General features: G+C 32.8%; 1 protein-coding gene across 3 annotated transcripts in view; it reads left to right on the forward strand.

The window, feature by feature from the left end:
* The first annotated feature begins 385 nt into the window (after window positions 1–385).
* Window positions 386–21,548, forward strand: part of LOC149896841 (glycerol kinase 3-like) — a 35,301-nt gene continuing 14,138 nt past the window's right edge. For 2 of the 3 annotated variants that reach the window (XM_090117132.1, XM_090117130.1), the window contains exons 1-2: window positions 6,487–6,647; window positions 17,723–17,805. In XM_090117132.1, the coding sequence (XP_089973258.1) occupies window positions 6,638–6,647; window positions 17,723–17,805 (93 nt within the window). In that variant the 5' untranslated portion in view covers window positions 6,487–6,637. Of the gene's footprint in view, window positions 558–6,486; window positions 6,648–17,722; window positions 17,806–21,548 lie in introns of those variants that run through there. The other variant, XM_090117131.1, reaches the window with a different exon arrangement.

Raw genomic sequence — 21,548 nt, forward strand, 5'->3', positions numbered from 1 at the left:
GCCGGCTAATCTTAAGTTTATGTTCTCACCTACCTTTAGCCGTAACATATCTATACACTGGAGATTTCAGTATGAACATTAACTTGTAACAAGAAAATATGACCTTGAATGACGCCTAACTTGCCAAGTAGGTGTGAAAGGGATAAAAAACATACAGGCGTCATTCGAGGTCATATTTTCTTGTTACATGTTAATGTTCATACTGAAATCTCCAGTGTATTAGATATAAGCTTCTTGCTTGAAACAGGATCATCAAGTTTCGTTGTAATAAATATGTCAATAATGCATTAAACTGACACTTGACAGCTAGATATTCTGACAGCATGCATGGCATGGCATGACCAATGGACATTGGACAATGAGTAATGACATGACAGACTGACAGTTGCAGACCGGGCACGGGCACTTTCGATGGAGTGTCAATTTTTCTTTTGCTAGGAAATTTTAAATAGAACTTGTGTATTATGAAATAAATGCGTGGACTGACATAATTATGCGATAATATTAATTATTTGGTGATATTGAGTTTTTCAATTTCCTGGGAAGGTTTATAAACGGTAAGTTATAATTTCTTTTTATTTGCCTTTTTTATATAATTATCCTTGTTCTTCCTATTCCTTTACATACATTTACATAGTAAAATTCTGTTAGGTAATTACTAAAATTTAAAAAAGTGCATACTTTTATAACATTCATTATTTATTAGCACATAAATAATAATTTTATTTTATGCACTATCGATCGACAATATCAGATAACAAATTTAGAATAAACCAATCAAGGTGCATAACATCGAAGATATTTCTTATATTAGCCATAGTATTAGCTAGGCTGGACATTATAGTAATTTTATTTCTTTTTAAATCATTACACAAAACTTTAATTAAAATTTCATATCCTGGGCCTATAGAACATTAGAATCCCTATTTCTTATTAAATTTACCCACTTAGATAAGCTAGATATAACATAGACTTAGTTAAGCGGCTTTGCAAGCTGTAAATATTAAAATTATACATAAAAGCCTTCCTCTTCAATCACTCTATCTTTTAAAAAAACCACATCAAAATCCATTGAGTAGTTTTAAAGATTTAAGCATACATAGGGATGCGTATTTCCAAACTATACATAGCCAGAACGCAACCATAGGAAACTGCTCGTGTATACTTTGTAATGCTGTTTTTAAGTTTATTATTACAAAATATACACGAATTTTGCGTACTGATTGTGTATACTTTGTAACGCGGATGCTTGCGTCTTCGTTCCAAACTATACACGATCAGTACGCAAAATATAACTAAATATACCTACTACACCACTTACGCTTGAGTGAAATAAAAAATATTATATAGGTAATCAAAGACTTGTACAGCTATATACATATATCTATCTATACTTTTATTCTTCTTGATTATTATTGATTCAGTAGAATATGGAATAAAAATATTATTAGGTAAGCTTAGGAAAATAAATAGGTAACAGATAAGGGTACCTATGGGTTAGGTTAGGTTCGTGTTTTTTTTTAACTACACAAAAATAGGAGCCCCGCAGCCATCTTCTTCTGGACTTATTAGATTCTTACATTTTAGCACTTATGCCAATTGTAAGTCGTGCAGTATAGTGCATATAGGAACGAAGATATAAGCATCCTCGATACAAAAAATATACGATTAGTACGCAACATTACGTATACACATGCATTGTAATAATAGATTTAAAAACAGCAATACAATAATATAAACGCGAGCAATGGAAAGACGGCGCGCTTACTCCGAAACATACACGATTAGTCCGCATGCGTACTGGCGCTGTATATTTTGGAGCGCTATTCTTACTTACTTCACTACAAAGTATACGCGAGTATTTGCGTACTGCTGTTGTATAGATTGGAAGAACTTTGTAAAAAAGTTATTCCCAAACTATACGTGATTAGTTTCACACCGTTGCGTGCTGGCCTTGTATAGTTTGGAAAGACGCCATAGGGATATAGGGACAGAGAAAGTGACTTTGTTTGGTGATGCTTCACCGACTGTGAGCCACTTTAACTATAAAGTGACTAGTAATCAATCAACCATTTTAATTATACGGAGGATAGGCATTAAAATTTATTAAAATAACAAGAATGGAAAAGTACCAATTATTATTACAAAGTACAATAACTAGTTGGTTAAGGGCTTATCTATGTAATTGTGAACTTTAAACTTATTTTTTATCATTTATATAATTTAAATTAATGTTATTAACATATTTTATTTGTAACGTTCAATCACATTTTTGGGCTATATTGTTGTCAAACCTTTTTGTAATTCTTTTATTGTGGTATGTCTAATACTTCTGTAAAAAATTGTAATAAAAAGTTACTCAAAATAAGCTCTAAATAATAATATTGTTCTGAAACAGCTCCAAGGTGCTGCTAAAAGCCTAGTATAAACTATAAAGTTTTTTGCCTTCATACATTATTTTTAATTTTGTGAACAATGTGAGAAAGAAATATCTATATATAATATTGATAATAACAATATTGAATTGACAAATGTGCTTTAAATCTGAGAGCGGCTCAATTCTTATGGAGAGAGAACACGAAAAAGGGGCAATAGGGCAGAATGTCTGCTAGTAAATAAAATAATAGAAACTGTCCTTTGTCTCCAAATATTACTTGAATACCTATAAGCAAACCTCTGATCAGTGAGGTCTGAATGTTAATCGAATTTTCGTATAGTCGAGTTTATTGGATCTGACAGGATATTGGAAATTTGAAACGGGGCTTCCTTTAGTAAATATTATTACGCTCCTTTGTATATTATAATATATGACTCGCGATGTACCTATGTCTTTTTAGGTATAAATCTTTAAATAATATGATACTAGTAGGTTTGTGAAACTATTGAATTTCGCAAGTTTGATTTTACACCCGATTATAGACAATAGACCTTTAGGAATTTACTTAACTTTTAATCGGATTATTAGCTTTTCGTCCGCGGCCACGCCCGCTTTGTTTAAAACTTAACAAATTATAATACCTATAAAATCGGATTATAACGAAAAATAAATCGCGTTCGGAAAAAAATCTTCAATTACTTTTATGAAAAGTTAATATTAATAGTTATAGGGGATAATATTAATATGGAGTAGATATCAATGGCCCAAATAATGAAACACGGATCAAGTGACCTATAAAGGTTTCCGTATCGTATATCTGTAAGTAAATACAATATTTATGTATATTTAAATCTTATATATAAAATTCTCGTGTCACAATGTTAGTCTGCATACTCCTCCGAAACGGGTGGACCGATTCTCATGAAATTTTCTGTGCATATCGGGTAAGTCTGAGAATCAGCCAACATCTATTTTTCATATGTACCACGGGCGAAGCCGGGGCGGACCGCTAGTATTAAATAATGACGTTATTATACGATTATGTAGTAAATAAAAAGATTAATATTATATTCTGTAGATATCTACAGTGCATATATACCTACACTAAGCAAAAAAGTAAACATAAATTCAATTGAATTGGCAATACATGAAATTCACATATGCAATTTTTAACGAATGTCTATTACCCACAGTATATATTATAACATTTGGCGAACATCCAAGAGTCAAGTTCACAATGCGGTAGCGGTAGTCACGTGTTTTGACAAAATTTTTAAAGCACGCCTGTCTAATTTTACGAGTTAAATATAGATCACATTTGTTGCAAATTTTATAATTATTACAACTGTGGATAATTATGAGCATTGACATTTTAAAAAGGGTATTTTTAAATCAGGGGTACTTACGTAGAATGTTCATTTTCAAGTGCCTCTGATATCGATCGAGGCATTTAAAAAGAGAGCCTACCAACACCTTAAAAAATCGACAACACATCTTCGGATAGATCTGTAGATGCTTATGGGCTGTGGATTTGCTTCCCACCAGGCAATCCACATGCTCGTTTTCCAACTCTACTATGAAAAAAAAACACTGGCATAAACATAATATTTGAAATCGAATGTGTTCACAATATAGGTCTACACTATCGTGATTGCATTTGCTCGCCTATCCAGGGGCAGATTTGATACGTTGGCCTAGGCCAATGAAAGATTGACCCCCCCCTGCAAGGAAGAGCAACAAGATGCTGGATATGGACACATTCTTGAGTATGCGCGTACGCTAGTTGCGTAAAAAAAAGAGCAAATTTTGCCGCCATAGGCCCGGGCCTACTCGGCTTATAGGTAAATCCGCCCCTGCACCCATGGTGAAGAGGGCCCATGAAATTCGCATTTCAGAGCCGTCCTGAAAGGTTGACGCACCCATATATGTATTTAAAAATTGGTCAGTCTCATTGTTTTTCTCATTATACTCAAAACTACAGAATCCTTGAAGCCATACCACGTTTCTAACTTACCTATTTATAAAGGAAGCGACATATTGTCGTCACGCAATTAAAATAACTTGCATAACAATGCCAAATGAAGAGAATAGAATTGACATATCCATTAATTAGTGCTCAAAATTACTATCGGTCATAAGATAGGTACGTGTAGGGCTATTTTTAAGTGTCATTGTGACGATGTCCCACCTGCACATCGCCGGCCAGTTTAGTTTTGTTTTAGTTGTAAGTGATTTGTGAATGAGTGCTATGAAGAGGGTTCTTAAACGCCAGTATAGTATAAATGGTACAGTAAATTTTGCTTATTTCTGTACATATTGAAAGGAGAGTAGGGAAAATAGCGGTGTATCGATACTTTGTGTGTAAAGATTAGTAGATTTTATAGTGAGTAAGGTCGCTTCTGTTGAGGTGAAAGTTAATTGTTAAGTTTTATTATGTAACGTTGTTTATTTATGTACAAATTGAACGGTTTGAAAGAAAAAGCTAGTGCTACTAATTTATTATAATAAATAATCCGACATTTCAGACATTTTACAGGCAGTAATTGGGTAGGTGATAATTGTTAATAATAAACAATACAAAATTGCTTTTTAAAAATATTTTGTTTGCAAAAATTATAATGAAACTTGCGGGAGTGAAAAATATTGTGATTCGTTACATTTATTTGAAAAACTGTCTCCTGCGTAAATCTAAAACGATGTTTCAGTTTTACTTTGTTATTTCGTGGTCGGTCGTCTCTTGTTTGGAATTTTGATAGACGTTGTCTTGACGTTGTAAAATATTTACATTCGATTGAATAATTAATAAAACGTTGACCGGGTTGTCGCAATAGTTGTTTACTATGTGTGCGTCCACACTGAATGCGCGGTGGCGGCGGCCTAGGCGGGCGCGACGAGCGGGCGCTCGCGGTGGCCACACCGCCGCGCGAGCTCAAGTAGCGGTTCGACGTTTTTCGGGTGTTGCAAACTTTGGACGATTTGTTATTTTTACTGGACAGTCCGATTTTGAGATGAGATCATTATAGAAGTTGTACACGAAATAAATAAAACAGAGGAATAACGGGTGAATCTTATATGAAGAATTGAGATTATACCCTACAAAATTACTGTGGTGTATATAAGTGTTTTAGATTGAATCGCACTTATAAATAAAGAAGTTTCATTTCAACAATTAAGTATTTACCGCTATTTTACGAAAAACAATAAAGGATATAATATAAGAATTCGAGCGACAAGACCGAACTGGTTTGATACCCCCGCCGTCCGCGCATTGGGTCGCTTGCTGACTAGGCCCGTAGTGTGGCCAGATCGCGCGGATAGGAGAGTTTGAAAACTACGCGCGCTGGCTCGCTCATTACCGTCGCACTAGGCTTCCGCCATAGTCATTTCAATGTGGACGCAAAGGCGCGTTTCATACGTTTGATATTTCGCGCCCGCCGTCGCAACCGCGCTAGGCTCGCAGTGTGGACTTACACTATGAAGTGAAATGAGGCGTGAGGGTGTGTGTAATACGGTGTGTACGTAATTATTAAGTAATATGATTTTGAATAATAATTGAATGAAGGATATTTTTCAGCTATCATTAATTTACAGGAACTCAACATGTGTTGCATGTATTACTTTACTCTTTGATGTGTTGGAAGTTGGAATCTGCGACATGCGCGTAATGCCTGGAAAAAATTATATCTTTTTTCTGGACTAGATTATAGTATTTGTACCATTTTCATTTACATAAATCCCATCAGGTGATTTTGCGTGAAGGAGCTTCAATCAAACTTTCGTGTTTGTTATATGAGTAGGATAGATATGAGTACCGTACGGTAAACAGTTTTCCAGAGGATGAAAATAAAAATGTTTTTTTTATTTTTTTAATGTTCCCAGTAAATTAAGAAAAATAATTTTAATAATTTTATAATAATAATAACATATCGGTGCTCACACATCTCGGTGGCTGGTGCTCATAATTATCTGTGCTTATCATTTTTGGCGGACAATAATGGCCAATAAAATGGCGCCATTGATTACGCAGGCCCCTCGTCGTGTAGATGACGTCACGCGACGTCATACAAGGTTGATAAGGGTCGCGGGCCGCGGGTGTGCCTTGCCGCGCCTCCTCAGTGTACCGTGACAAGCGCGGGAAAGCGCGCGTTTTGCGAAATTCCAAATTTGAATTTGATAGAACTGCGCGGGTGAATAATTGATTTTGTTTTTTTTTTCTCTAATTTGCATAAGTGACGAAGGTGTGGTGAATTTTTTGGAAACATGGATGATGGTAGGTTATTGATTTTTAATTTTTATGAACACAGGTTGTCCACAATTTTGTTTTTTTTTATTAATCCGAAAATGCTCTTATCTTACTGTAATAAACCGTAACAAATAATGTATGGTTTGTCGTTTTAGCTATTATGGCTTTATTTTTATGCGGTCCCTTTCATCAAATATAAGTAGATATAATCTAAATAGTTTAATAATCTGTATAATCTAAAAAAAATCTTCTGGGATTGTCTGCAATTTGTGTACAATGTAATTTGTGTACAATGCAGCTTTTCACTACAAAATAATGAAACGATAAAATTTTATGTTGAAAACGTGTCCTTCTTACTTTCAATTAAATTTTTAAAATTTTCAGTAAGAATGATATTTGTAACGTAGTTATTAACAATAACATAAAGATTTAAATAAATCATATAATGTAGTCAATAAAGAGTAACAAATATAAAATAATAAAAATTCGTAAAAAAAATAATTAATAGAGTATTGTATGCCTGTACAATGTACATATATCTTTTATCAATTTTTATTAAAATGACACCTGTTTTAATATAAATAATAAATATACAGTATTGATATTTTGAGTAAAAGAAAGACACTGATCAACAATAAAACCATCCAATATAATACTGGATTCTATATTATAATATTTTATTCAAGTAAGTACATACTTATCGTAGGTAATATTAGGTTTTAATACGCCATACAGTATATAATATATTATATACTAATGCCAATGGCACAAATTAGTAGTTATTATACAAAAAGTACTTATGCCTTTGTATGAAAAAAAGTGTTGACAATAATTCGTAGTACGTAGGATCATGTTATTGGACCTTGGAAGTTGGAAGGTGCAAGACGTGAATATCCTTGTTTGAAACTTGATATTAATTATTTTTTTGCAAATCATACTGAATAAACCAATGTTCCTAAGGAAAAGTTTGATTTTTATTCAATGACACTTGATAAAATTATATTTTGTATTTGTATGAAATGTTCTTTAGTTAGTCGCGCGTTCAAAAAAAATCTGGTCGGCTTTATTAAATTGGTAGAGAAAGACAAAGTTAATTTTGTACAATTCAGAAACTTTTACATTTTGGCGCCCCAGTTCATTTGGCGTCTAAAACAAATACATTTCGCGCCCTAAAGCCGGTACTGTGCGTAATAATATTATCCGTGCAAAGTCGCGGTCAAGAGTTAGTGAGAAATGTAGTATATATATTCATTCTTGTGGTTTTACTGCGGTCTTGATATATGAGAATGAATTTTATTGATAAGTACCTTAGACTTAGTACGGTACGTGTTTGCTATATAAATTACTAGCTTTCCACCCGCAGCTTCGCCCGCGCAGTCAAAGAAAAACCCGCATAGTTCCCGTTCCCGTGGGATTTCCGGGATAAAACCTATCCTATTTCCCGGGGTAAAAAGTAGCCTATGTCCTTTCTCGGGTATCAAAATATCTCTATACCAAATTTCATGCAAATTGGGTCAGTAGTTAAGGCGTGATTGAGTAACAGACAGACAGACAGACAGAGTTACTTTCGCATTTATAATATTAGTATGGATAAAGTTGCCTAATGAAATTTGTTTGCATTCGTTTTACAGAATAATTTTATATAGTACTGTACTTAGTTACTAGATTAAATGTTTAATTATCTTTATGGCATTTATTCAAACAAGATAAGTGATTATAATGATCTAGATTTTTAAATGTACATAATATATCTTAACAGTTAGCTTTCCGCCCGCGGCTCTACTTTTGTCCTCATAATGTTATTTCTTCTAATTTATTAAAGCAGTTTCTAATAAAAATGTAAATTGACTCTAATACCATATTTTAAATGTTCTAGCTTTCTTTCTATTGGTTATTATATTTAAAAAATATTAGTTTAACCATTTCTACATGAAAAATTATCAATTTCGCATTTAATTTTTTTAAATTGTTCGGCTGTATCTAAATTCTAAGTAGATAGGTAGATACATAATATTCTTTAATACAGTGACATAATAAATGTTATCATTATATCTATAGAGGAATTTTATCGGTACATTGATTAGGTTTTCGTATTGATACTGATCGAAATGTATACAAAGTCTAGACCAAACATAATATTGAAAATAAAGTTTTATAAACGACCAGATAGAGAACTAGGTACATAGTTTAACTCTGCCAAAATGTTTGGTCACAGTTCTAATAGTTTCTTAACAGTATTATGTATCAAGAAGAAACAATATACAAAATTGCATTCATACACACAAAATACTAAAAGATATACATATATATACTTCTTATTCCCTCTCTATAAGATCAAAAACTCTACCTGCGGTTCCGATTCATATATATCGTCAATCGTGACGTAACATTTATTCGACATAGTTATATAAAAAAAAAATAATAACAGTAGTTAACTAATACGCAGAAGGATCATTCTAAAATACGTACGAACTACGAACACATTTTAATGTAGAGACAAATTAAACTGTAACAAATGACAAAAACATTTAATTACATCACTCCTTAAACGAAGAAGACGTAATTAACACTATCTTCATGATTCCATAGTCCACGACACCCAATTAGTGATAAATTACTCGCTTCTCAGTAGGAAATACGCAATTTGATGCTTAATTATAATTACTGTGTCATATTAAATCAGGCGGTTTCACATTTTCATATATTGCTACTGAGAAATGATTATTTTTAATTACATTAATAATACAATATGCAAGTACAAGTATAATAGAACTATAGGTTATAGAAACTGCTGCAAAATCTTTTTTCGGTAATCTAAATTGTAATTAGCTAAAATAGCTGCTAAGATATCTCTTATTTTTTTAGTCATAATTCGAAGTATCAGATGTTTAAGAGACTCCTTTTGGTTTAAAATATGTAGCAACAAGCAAACAAAAGAATCTAAGATTAACAAAATTGTATAAATCAACTCCCAACATTGGTAATCTTAAAGTATTCATCTATCTGCATAATTTTGTAAATTAATATTTGTTGTAATCTATTATTATTCGTCATTCAAGTAATCAGATCTTTGCTTATCATCTGGATAAGCCAATGACATAGCTCAAACAGAATGATATGATATCGCTATCATATAAAATTATTGTTTTATTGGTACCCTGGATCGTAATCTTTGGGAGTGTATATACTCATATAAATTATAAACATTATACAGGGTGTACCAAAAAGTAGTGATGAACGGAAGCTGAGAGGTAGAGGACCTAGAGGGCTATCCGAATCACCCCCATGTATGTTATGCGATTTTTCGTATTTTCGGAGTTATGACGATTTTTTCAATTTTTCACCTATCGTCGAGTACGATGATATTTTCACTCATGCTGATGTCAATGATTGCGGAAGATGCTTGATTTTTTTTGTGTGCTAAGCTGAAAGATAGGCCAATTCAGTATGGTAACATTTACTATCGTTAGATCTTTGAATGGAATAAAAAAAAGAATTAAATGGCAAGAAAGATAAAATTACCCAGTATGTTCACCACTTCAAGGGCCCGTAAAAAAATAAAATCACATAAAAAAAGTTTTCCGTTTGACTTTTAAAAACTTGCTCTATCTATCAGATAGCTACCCTGAAAATTTCATTTTATTATTCAGAAGGCTTCAATCGAAAAATTTAAATCTAAATGTGGTAAGTGCAAAAATTGAATTAACATGATGATCATTAAAACAAATAAATAGGTGTTTAATTACCAGAAATTTTTAAAATAACCCCGCTGTTGCTCAATGCAAGTGCGACATCACCGTAAAAAGTTGTCTTTTAAATGCCTGAATGCCCTTTTATCATTTTTAATGGATTCTTCTGCTACTATGAATTTCCGGGTTATTTCGTCCAAATTGTGGCATTCTCTCATGTAGCCGAGGTCTTTTTAATATTCCCATTGAAACAAATCAATGGGGTTTAGGTCGAGGGACCGTGGAGGCCAGGCTTTAAGGCAGGCGTCACCGGCGCATGCGCAGGCTGCAACGACCAATCCATCTTTCAGGGTATCTTTGCCCTTTAGCCTGGCCTGCGCAGTCCCCGGACATAAACCCTATTGATTTTTTTCCGTGGGGATACTACAAAGACGAGAGACTGCCACAATTTGGACGAAATAACCCGGAAATTCATAGTAGCAGAAGAAACCATTAAAAATGATAAAAGGGCATTCAGACATTTAAAAGACAACTTTTTACGGTGATGTCGCACTTGCATTGAGCAACAGCGGGGTTATTTTAAAAATTTCTGGTAATTAAACACCTATTTATTGGTTTTAATGATCATCATGTTAATTCAATTTTTGCACTTACCACATTTGAATTTTAAATTTTTCGATTGAAGCCTTCTGAATAATAAAATGAAATTTTCAGGGTAGCTATCTGATAGATAGAGCAAGTTTTTAAAAGTCAAACGGAAAACTTTTTTTATGTGATTTTGTTTTTTTACGGGCCCTTGAAGTGGTGAACATACTGGGTAATTTTATCTTTCTTGCCATTTAATTCTTTTTTTTATTCCATTCAAAGATCTAACGATAGTAAATGTTACCATACTGAATTGGCCTATCTTTCAGCTTAGCACACAAAAAAAATCAAGCATCTTCCGCAATCATTGACGTCAGCATGAGTGAAAATATCATCGTACACGGCGATAGGTGAAAAATTGAAAAAATCGTCATAACTCCGAAAATACGAAAAATCGCATAACATACATGGGGGTGATTCGGATAGCCCTCAAGGTCCTCTACCTCTCAGCTTCCGTTCATCACTACTTTTTGGTACACCCTGTATATAATCAAAGTGAACATTATTTAAATAATTGTAGCAACTTAGTGTAACAATAATCAGAAAATTATCCTACAAATGGCAAAACCTATATGTATAGGACTTAACTATCTCTTTTCTACTTACATATTTTGCGCACACATATATATTTTTTTATAAAAGGATCCACGCAACTTCGTCTGCTCTCAAATGGATTATATTAGTTTCCCTTCCTTCGTAAATAAATGGTAAGCTAAACACAAAATGCATTTCATTGGTCCTTCGAGCTGGATGCTTTTGCTTCACCACAATTATAGTATACAGTATTTCTTGAAATTAGCAAAGATTTATAAGTTTGCATGGATACTAGAAGGTAATTTTCCTTATTTGTCATAATTTAGCCTGATTTTGGAAACTAATCTAAAGCAATACAATTTTAATCCAATTAATTAGCTTCATTAATATCCATTAATTAGCGATATAATTTGTCCAATTATTATTGCAAGTCACTTACAAGTGACTTTCACTAATTACAAATATTTGCTACTTTGCATTGTACGGATTAAAACATTTTAAGTAAATCGTGCGAAAAATAGTATTATTAATAGTAAAAGGAAAGGTTACATAAGTATAAATTATTGCTAGCATTGTGTGGGGGCAGACCCTCGGCGTGTAACAGGAAAATATATTTCCTTCGGCATTGGTTATGAATAATGGCATTTTCTTTTTTATTTGCATTCATCTTGTATTACCTATTGAAATAGATGTTCAAGTACCAGTAATATTGTGCTATAGTCTCGAGTAAAAGATTTATATTTTATACAATTCAAAAGTGTAAACATTTGAATATTTTTTATTAAAATGCATATGCAGTTGTACACAATTGAACGACATTAATTCTGAATAAGAAACTTCGTACATAAAAAAATCTTATTGCTTTAAGTTATTTTTAATTTGGAAGAGAGACCAGCCAAGGAAAGGGTAGGGAGATGAAACATGATACAAGAATATAGCTGTAAACCCGAAAAGAAAACAATGGATAAAATAAAACGAGACTAGGGGCTGATTTTTCAATCCTTGGTTAAAACTTATTCGTCGAATAATGTATAAAACTACCATTTTAAAAACGTATTATAATTGCCCGTATTTGACAGTTTACGTGACATTTTAATATTATCGTGTAATACTTTATTGGACGGATAAGTTTTATCCAAGCATTGAAAAATCGGCCCTAGACAGTTAATTATAGATCTCCTTTCATTTTTAATAATCTACAAATGTGCTACAAAAGTGCAGGTGGTATCTATAATAATAATTAAAGATGCCCAAGCCCATATGAAACAAAGGCCATTGTAACCGTGAACTTTCAACCCAGTTACTTATCTGACATATCAAAGATGGCACAATGCCAACAGCTCTTTACGGAAGATTTCAAAAAGACTCATGTTTCCACAACAACGTTCTTTATCTCAATTTAGGTACCTAAATCTTGTAAGAGAAAAGCTCCTTACCTTACATATTTCCTTGAAAGATATTTTTCCTTGCCTTCGCATTATGAATCTTTTGATCTCTTTGAGAGGTAAAGCGTGTTTCAAATGAATTTGTTACAGGTTACAGTCTATAAACGAAAACTTCATATGTTTATTTTGTAACGTTATAATGTTTATCATCCATATAAGAATATTTATTGCAAAAACTGGAAAACAATAAATATAATAATAAGACTGAAACAAAATGTATCCCGTAATTCGACCAATCTTATAATCATTACTATATATATAGCTAGAAATATTTTAATTATAAATCAGGTATATCCAACAATTGAATTCATGTACTTAAACGGGTAATTGAAGGAAATTATCGCCACAATCTCGTAATACAATTATCTTCATAAGTATAATTCTTTTATCTGCTATTCAAAGTCAAGCCATAATATTTCTTAATAGACAATTTATTAAAAGATTAAGATTAACACAGTAACAGCTCGTGATAGTGATAAGCCTTTCAATGATGTTGACCCGACTTCTGATAATGTATGGAAAACTACAAGAAAATTGTGAACAAAGTTGTATAATTATATACTAGAGCAGCGCTTAGGGAGTCTTGAAAATAAAATGGCAAGTACGAAACTGAGAAGGGATGTTAAGAAAACTTTTAGGTCACTGTAATTACCCAAATAATGCTGTACCTAAGCTCTAGTCCACCTTGGAGTGATAGATAATAACGGTTGGAAGAGTTTGAAACGCAGAATAGAATGTTTTTGAAATAGCGTTTTAGTTCATAATTTAGTTCCTTTGTTGTAACAGTCAACTTGGAACAGTCCTAAAGTAATAATAAACTTGAGCGATGTCAAGGGACATCCGGATGGAACGAAGTGTTAAGTTAGAGAGAGAAAGACAGAGAACCACGCGCACGCCGCACGGCTTACAAGTTACAACAGAGTGACTCTAGCAAAAAGTGTCGCGTCGCGTCGTGACAACTTTTCGTAAGAATTTTTTCCGTCTAGCCCCCTTTCACAACGCGCGATAAGGAACTTCGTTCCAAAAATAAATTAAATTTGCATTCAGTTTAGAGATACATATATTATGTTTCTGTTTGCTGTAAAATGATGATTTGATTAACGTTTACATTTATTAATACCGTCTATAAAACTTCATTTGTAGGAATACAAATCTTAACAAATGAAGATCGTTAGACCGGCACCTAGTATAAGGATAAAAACATAAAAGGCCCCAACTTTCATTTCATCTAAATTTCCATGTTCAAAATAGATAATATGATATCTTGAGGTAAATAGTATTCTATCAAGTAGTTTTTGTCTATTTGCCAACTATATACGTCGGCGATATAAAAGTATGACGAAGTAACCTAGATGTGTCACCTCCCTGGAAAAGTTTTGCTGAAACTCAATTATCTAAAAGTATTTATACCGATATAAGTAAATTAGCTGGCTAGAAGTTCTGATATACAAGGAGACTATGATATATGGATAATAAAGTAACGACATATTCAGATCTACTGATTACTTATAGGTACCTAATTGGAAAGAAATCGTCAAGCCGTTTAGGTGGAATTTGGTTACAAACATTGAGATAGGAGAATTTTTAAAACTGTATGATATTAACTGTGACGCGCGGTTTCACTAATTAGGAGAATTTTTAAAACTGTATAATGTTAGCTGTGACGCGTGGTTTCACTTATTATATCAACTAGCAAAACCAAGTGTATACAGGTAAATTATCTTGGAGAAATTTTTGCGTTTGTAGTAGTGTATGGTCAGCAAATAAAATAAAACAACATTTTATTTTTAGTTTTTATTTTATACAGGGTTACTTGTAAAACACCAGCAACCTCGCAGGACAAGATAGCTAACATCATAAGTAACAACATTTGTTCTACGACTTTTGGCATAACGCAATAAATTATTTTTAAATGATTTTTTAAACTTTTATTGTACTCTCCTTACATTTGTAAGTCTATGTTCTATTAATTATCGGATGGACGACGCGACGCCCCCTTCCCCCTCTCGTTCGCTTTTTGTTTACGTAATTTTTGGGAGGCGTAGAGTTTATAATATTCAGACGGAAAATTAAATGAATATTTATTTTTGTATGAAAATAAAATCTAACAAATTATCAAAAGTCGTAGAACAAATGTTGTTACTTATGATGTTAGCTATCTTGTCCTGCGAGGTTGCCGGTGTTTTACAAGTAACCCTGTATATATAAGGGATTTTAAATTAAACTATATGTGTTTCTCCTCTGAAAAAGATGAGACTTTATTTTAATATTTGCACATTTAACATACATATAACTTTTACATTAACAATGTTACTAAAATGAAAAATTTACTAACCTGAAAAAGAAACGACATTTAAAGTTTAATTCTTTAGTTTGAGAAGTCAAAGGCTTGCCTCGACCATGTTTTAACACTGGAGCCATATTGAATTAACAATATAAAGTTACAACACTTACACACAAATTAAACACTAGTTATGGCCCTGCCTTCATACAAAACTGCTAAATACGCCGTTCGCACGGGAATAGAATGTGGATGCGATTTCCCTTAGTTAGCATCCAAGCTTACGTCTTTATAATTATTAAACTGTATAAATTCATTCTTTAACTCCGGTCTGCATCGTGCAGACATGGGTGTAAAAGTCTCATTTTAGCTATTAAATGTAGTTTTTAAGTACATCTGAGTTTTCATTTGGGGCCTCCGGCTGCGGGACATGTAATTCACTTCAACAAATATTATAACAATAATAACAAATAATAACAACAATCAACAAATACAAAATTTATCAATTAAACTACGTACATAATAATTATAATTTTTGAATGAAATGTGCTTTATGTTCTAATGCAGGCGCTAGACATGTGATCAAATACGCAAATACCTACAAAGTCGCGAAGTGTGGCACTGACATTTGCCTATTTGTTCAAAGTTTGAACACATATTTGAAGTTTGCCGAGTCGAGTCGGTTTTTCTGCGAACATCAAAGTTATCAAACTTCAAAGTTGCTTCAAAGTTTGTGCGCCCTGCCACACTTGTTGCAATGCTTAGTAACGCGCGCGCCGCTGACCGGAGCAGTTGTGTGTGTATATTTTGAGTGTCATAATGGAGTGGAGTAATGATGTAGTTATCGAATTTCTTCAGCTACTTGAAGCGGAACCCTCCATATGGGATCCAAAAAACAAAGACCACAAAAACCGTAACGTTGTAAACGACGCATGGGTCCGAATAAAAAATAATTTATCTATTATAATATATATAATAATTACATTTTGATGTAATTACATTTTGATGTAAAGAATGAAACCAAAAATTGAACGCACTCAAATAAAACAGATTGACGGCGTCCACAAAATCGTCTTCCGATCTATCAGCCATCTTTGCAATAACTGTGCCGTAAAACATTTGAAAACAAGTCTAGCAGGCATATTTGTGATCGTGTTTGCGTCAAAGTTTTCACTTCAAAGTTTGGTCAAATGTTTGCTCAAACTTTGAAGCCAATGTGTAGCGCCAGCCTAACGCTACCAAACGACTGCACGTGGCACCTGCGGACAGCGTAAACTGGTTTATTCTGGTTTTGTGCGTGTTTCCACTTTCCACTATCAAGTGACGATTTATTTATTTGTTTTGTTTCGTAATTATTATGGTCAAATATTAATTATGAAACAAATTATTATGGACACGATATTTTATTGTTTCACGGTAGTCGCCTTGTCGTTTGCTCAAGGACGTAAAATTGAATGATATATTTTTTTTTATAAAGTCAAAACCATTTTCTTTCAAATAAAAACTTGTTTTTATTGAAAACAAAAGTGTTGCTAGGAATAAGTATAAAGTTAAATAGTAATGTTAGGATATCGAAACATTTTTGTATAGGCCAGAACGATATAGTGGAAACGCGCTCTAAGATCTGAGTAATATACACACCACTACATATGCAAAAATTTCTCCAAGCTAATTTACCTGTATAGCTTATGTGCTATGATGGTTAAGCTACATCACTGCCAAGTATCATCAAAACCATCAAAACACATTCAGTGGTTTTCAAGTGAAAGAGTGAAAACATCCATACATACTTACAAACTTTCGCGTTTATATTAGTAAATATGTAGTGATAAAATTGTGTACCGCTATTCAATAACGTAGACAATTAATTCAATATGTTAATCGAGCATTTAGTTTGATAAGTACAAGTTCTTTGACCGAAAGTGGTAACTGTTTCCGCGTTTCGCATGCCAAATGTTTTTGTTTTGAATTTGGTTTTCATATAATTTCTCGAAGGTTCTTTTCTGGCATTTTTGAATGCGTAGTTTCGTATTAGGATGAGTTTTTTTACTATGCTGTTGTAATTGTAACTGTGTAAAATAGTAACTTAATGTTACGGGTGGATCTGAACTTGGTTTGCTTGCAACCAACTGCTATAAAGACTCGATTTTGACTCACTTTAAACGGATAGATTTCATTCAAATTATCATGAAGATTCGGTGACAATACAATTATTTCATGAGTTCAGTTTTTTTTAAACTACATATATTAATTGATAATTAGTTATATTGTAATCTATACTTCTATACTTCTATACTAATATTATAAAGAGGAAAGGTTTGTAATTATGTATGTATGTATGTATGCTTTTCACGCATAAACTACTGGACCGATTTTGATGAAATTTGGCACAGACAATCTTTAGACCCTGAGAAAGAACATAGGCTACCTTTTAATGCAAAATATGTACCACGGGCGAAGCCGGGGCGGACCGCTAGTTTTAATATGATTCTAATGTTATTGTTACAGGCGACGATATGCCAGTACGCGAGGGTGCGGGGAAATCGCTGGTGGGGGCAATCGACGATGGAACCAAAACTGTTAGATTTGTTGTAAGTATTTATTTATTAATCCTTATCCAGTATCCTTACTGATATAATACATGCTTAGTATATATTTATTTGTTTGTCCTTCTTTTACGTCGCAACAAAGCGATTATTACGACACAAAATTCATACCGTAAGGTATGATTTTTGTGATTAAGATAGGTATGTAGTTAGGAGGCTAGACGATGGCTCATTTTTATCGCAGTTAAACATTTCATTCCTATGGTAATTTCCTTCGACCACATTCACTATTGTTTTTCTTTCCTAAACATTTGAATAATAAATAAATAATCATTAATTGGATTTCCTACGTTTCGTATACCTACGCTTATATACCCACTACCTGTAATATGGTACAGTATATCTTCGAGATAACTAAATTTTGCAAATAAGGTCTTTCAGAATGACAGTAAACTGCTAAGATGCGGATGGTCACGACAATTCAAGTAAATTGTAGTAAATAGGCTATATACGTGCTAGAGTTGGCTAGTTATATTCATACTGTAGGTTTATAATTTTGAAAATCTTAAACGAGCTATTAAAAGAACAATTTTGGTGTTTAAATTAATATTTTTTTTATCTAAGTATTTGAAGTTCAGTGCATATCGTCTAAATTTTGCTTCGACATACTTATGCAACTATTTTTGAAGTGAAACTTCTTTATCGGGGTTGGACATAAATTTAGTGTAACATTTTTAATATCACATATTTCAATTTGTGTTTTTGTTTTTTTGCCAAAGTGTTATGACCACAAAAAATTTTGACCTTGTTCATGTTTATATTAAAGACTTCTCAATAGATTTTTATCCTACAATTTTATAACATAGCATTTTACATATTATGATAAACATTACCCAATAGATCAAAATAATAAATAATTTGGAAAATCCAAAAGTGCACGCCTCATAAATTTTTTTTTAATAAATATTTATTAATTATTATTTTTGTTTATTTAATAACAATTAAACCACATCGAATCAGACCCTGAAAAATGAAAGGGTTCTATTCCTGAGCATACTCAAGCGTAAGAGAAAAAAAAAGACTCGATTAGTAAAGTATTTCGGTCGCTATCGTGTTAACAAGAAAAAGGATCCGCACATACAGACACACGGACGTCCAAGACAGAACTTTTTTAAACTGTTTTTTAACTAGTTTAAATAACAAAAATGACATCAAAAATATCATGAACGTTAAAAATAGTGTTTTTTCTTAATATGTGTGTGTATGTATTATCTTACAAGTGCAATGTATGATACATAAAGACATTTTAAGTTTGAAAAATCAGATGTTTTGCGCGAAGTGACAGTAGTACCCACCTCAACGCTTCGCTTATGAGGCGTGCAATACGAAAACGACAGTTTCTTGCACAAAATATACCTAATATTTTTTAGCAATGCGATAATCGCGTAACCTTCGGATAAGTCGTGTTTAAAATTAGCAAAATTAGCGGTTACGTCCTAATCGTCGTGAATTTGATTTTTATGATGCGCTCTTGTAAAAAATGTACAGTGAATTTTGTTTAAAGTGTTTTTTTTTTGCAATGCGAACATTTGCAACAACTGCGAATTTACTGGCAATTGTATTTTATTAATTAAATGTTATTATCGCACAAAATAGCGAATAGACGAAATAGCGAGGAACTGTTTTTACAGGCTTAAAATTCTGTATCAAGTGCGTGATTTTCTAAGTGAAGATTTACGTGTGAGGCTTTGTGAAACTTTGATCTTATCAAAATTTAATTATGCAGATGCACTATATGGGACAAGATTATTGGCAAGAACCGAACGCGTAATTAGGAGAGTCCATAATGCTTGTGCGCGTTTTTGCTATTGTATCCCTCGAAGAGCGCATATCTCTCCATTTCTTAACAAATCCAACTCGCTATTTATGACTTTCAGGAGAGAACTACATTTTAGCGTACTTTTGTTCGGTGTTGTTAAGAACGGTAAACCTGCGTACTTGCATCATAAACTTGACTGGGCCAAAAATGATTATAATACTAGGTTCGCTAATTCCGGAAGCATTAAGTTATCGCAACATTTCTCTTCGTCATTTCGTGGTAGTTTCCGTTATGCTGCTTCAAAGTGCTGGAATAATTTACCTCCCCCTTTACGAAATCTTTCTTCAGTGCCATGTTTTAAAAAACGTCTGAGGTTTTTGTTGCTCCAGCATCAGAAGCAATTACCGATAGGAGTTCGGCCCGTCGCCACATATTTGAGCCATTGATCATTTTAAGGTATTTTATTGTGTATTTATATAATATCTAACACTCTCCCACTGTTCGCAAAATAAAATTAAGGTGCACATTATATTTTTCTCTACCTATGCTACATAAACACTTCACTTCCATAATTATATGTATCATTTAATACTGAATCATTGCATCTGTACAGTCACGTGGTCTCCTCTGAAAATCAGTGCAGCAATACATTTTAAATAATGGTTGCTGCTTTGCTGACGGGGAGTCCTTTTTGCCTCCATTACTATCTTTTTTTTTTTTTTCTGTTTTGTGTATTAATTACTAAGAGTTACATGGTGGCAAATAAAACGCTTTCTATTTCTATTTCTATTTCTATTTCTAAAATAAATATTATTTTATGTAAAACCAGTTCTGTCCTGCGGTTTTACCCGCAGTGCTCCACTCCTGTTGGTCTTAGCGTGATGATATATAATATAGTATTTATATATTATATAGCCTATAGCCTTCCTCGATAAATGGGCTATCTAACACCGAATTTTTCAAATCGGACCAGTAGTTCCTGAGATTAGCGCGTTTAAATAAACAAAAAAACAAACTCTTCAGCTTTATTATATTATTATACAAAATAAACAGACATTATATAAGGTTTTATATGAGTAGGTTATTGTAATCGTTAATCCAATTGTTGGATGTAAAGTGTCACATTCCAAAGTCCTTGGATATACTTTGATTCAATGGATTACGTATAAATAAACAAACATAACTACTGTTCAAATTATCTTATCGATTTTTGCGTAATTGATTAGTTAGTGTTATTTGAGCTCTATATTTCATTGATTTAACGAAATTAACAGAAACAACAAGAAAACACGATAAAGTATTTAAATACCAGCATAGATGCTGATTCTTTTTTACAGTTCCACGGCTAAGCTAGCGTTATCTACTACATAAATTACATTGAAAGAAAAACCCGCATAGTTTCCTATGAAACCTATCGTATGTGTTAATCCAAGTTACCCTCTATATGTGTGCTAAATTTCATTGTAATCGGTTCAGTAGTATTTGCGTGAAAGAGTAACAAACACACACACACACACACACACATCCTCACAAACTTTCGCATTTATAATATTAGTAGGATATAGTTTGCGTATTATTATTTCAATAATACATAATATTCCAAGTCCGGGTGAAATAGCCGCAAGTGAAAGACCACTTGTCCAAAAAATTTGAATCTTACAAAGAAAAAGATTAGTAGACAAAGAGGAATGTTATTACTTATTACGAAGAATATTACCGAATTTTTCCAATAAGTATTGGTGATAAAAGTATTGATAAAACGGATAAAAGATAATATTCCAAATATAACTGCCGATATCCGCTAGTAAAGGCGTTACATGCAGCGTAATACGATAGAAAGTAAATATATAAATATTACAAAACATTTCGTCATTTACCCCCAAAAAAAACGCGGGCGAAGCCGCGGGCGGAAAGCTAATACTACCTATAGAAATGCCCAGACACTAGTAAAATACAAACACGACGTTGT

This window comes from Colias eurytheme, chromosome 27 (assembly GCF_061535395.1).
Source record: "Colias eurytheme isolate Ceu_HAF_F1 chromosome 27, ilColEury1 Martin Lab GWU primary, whole genome shotgun sequence".
In the NCBI taxonomy this organism is placed as follows: domain Eukaryota; kingdom Metazoa; phylum Arthropoda; class Insecta; order Lepidoptera; family Pieridae; genus Colias; species Colias eurytheme.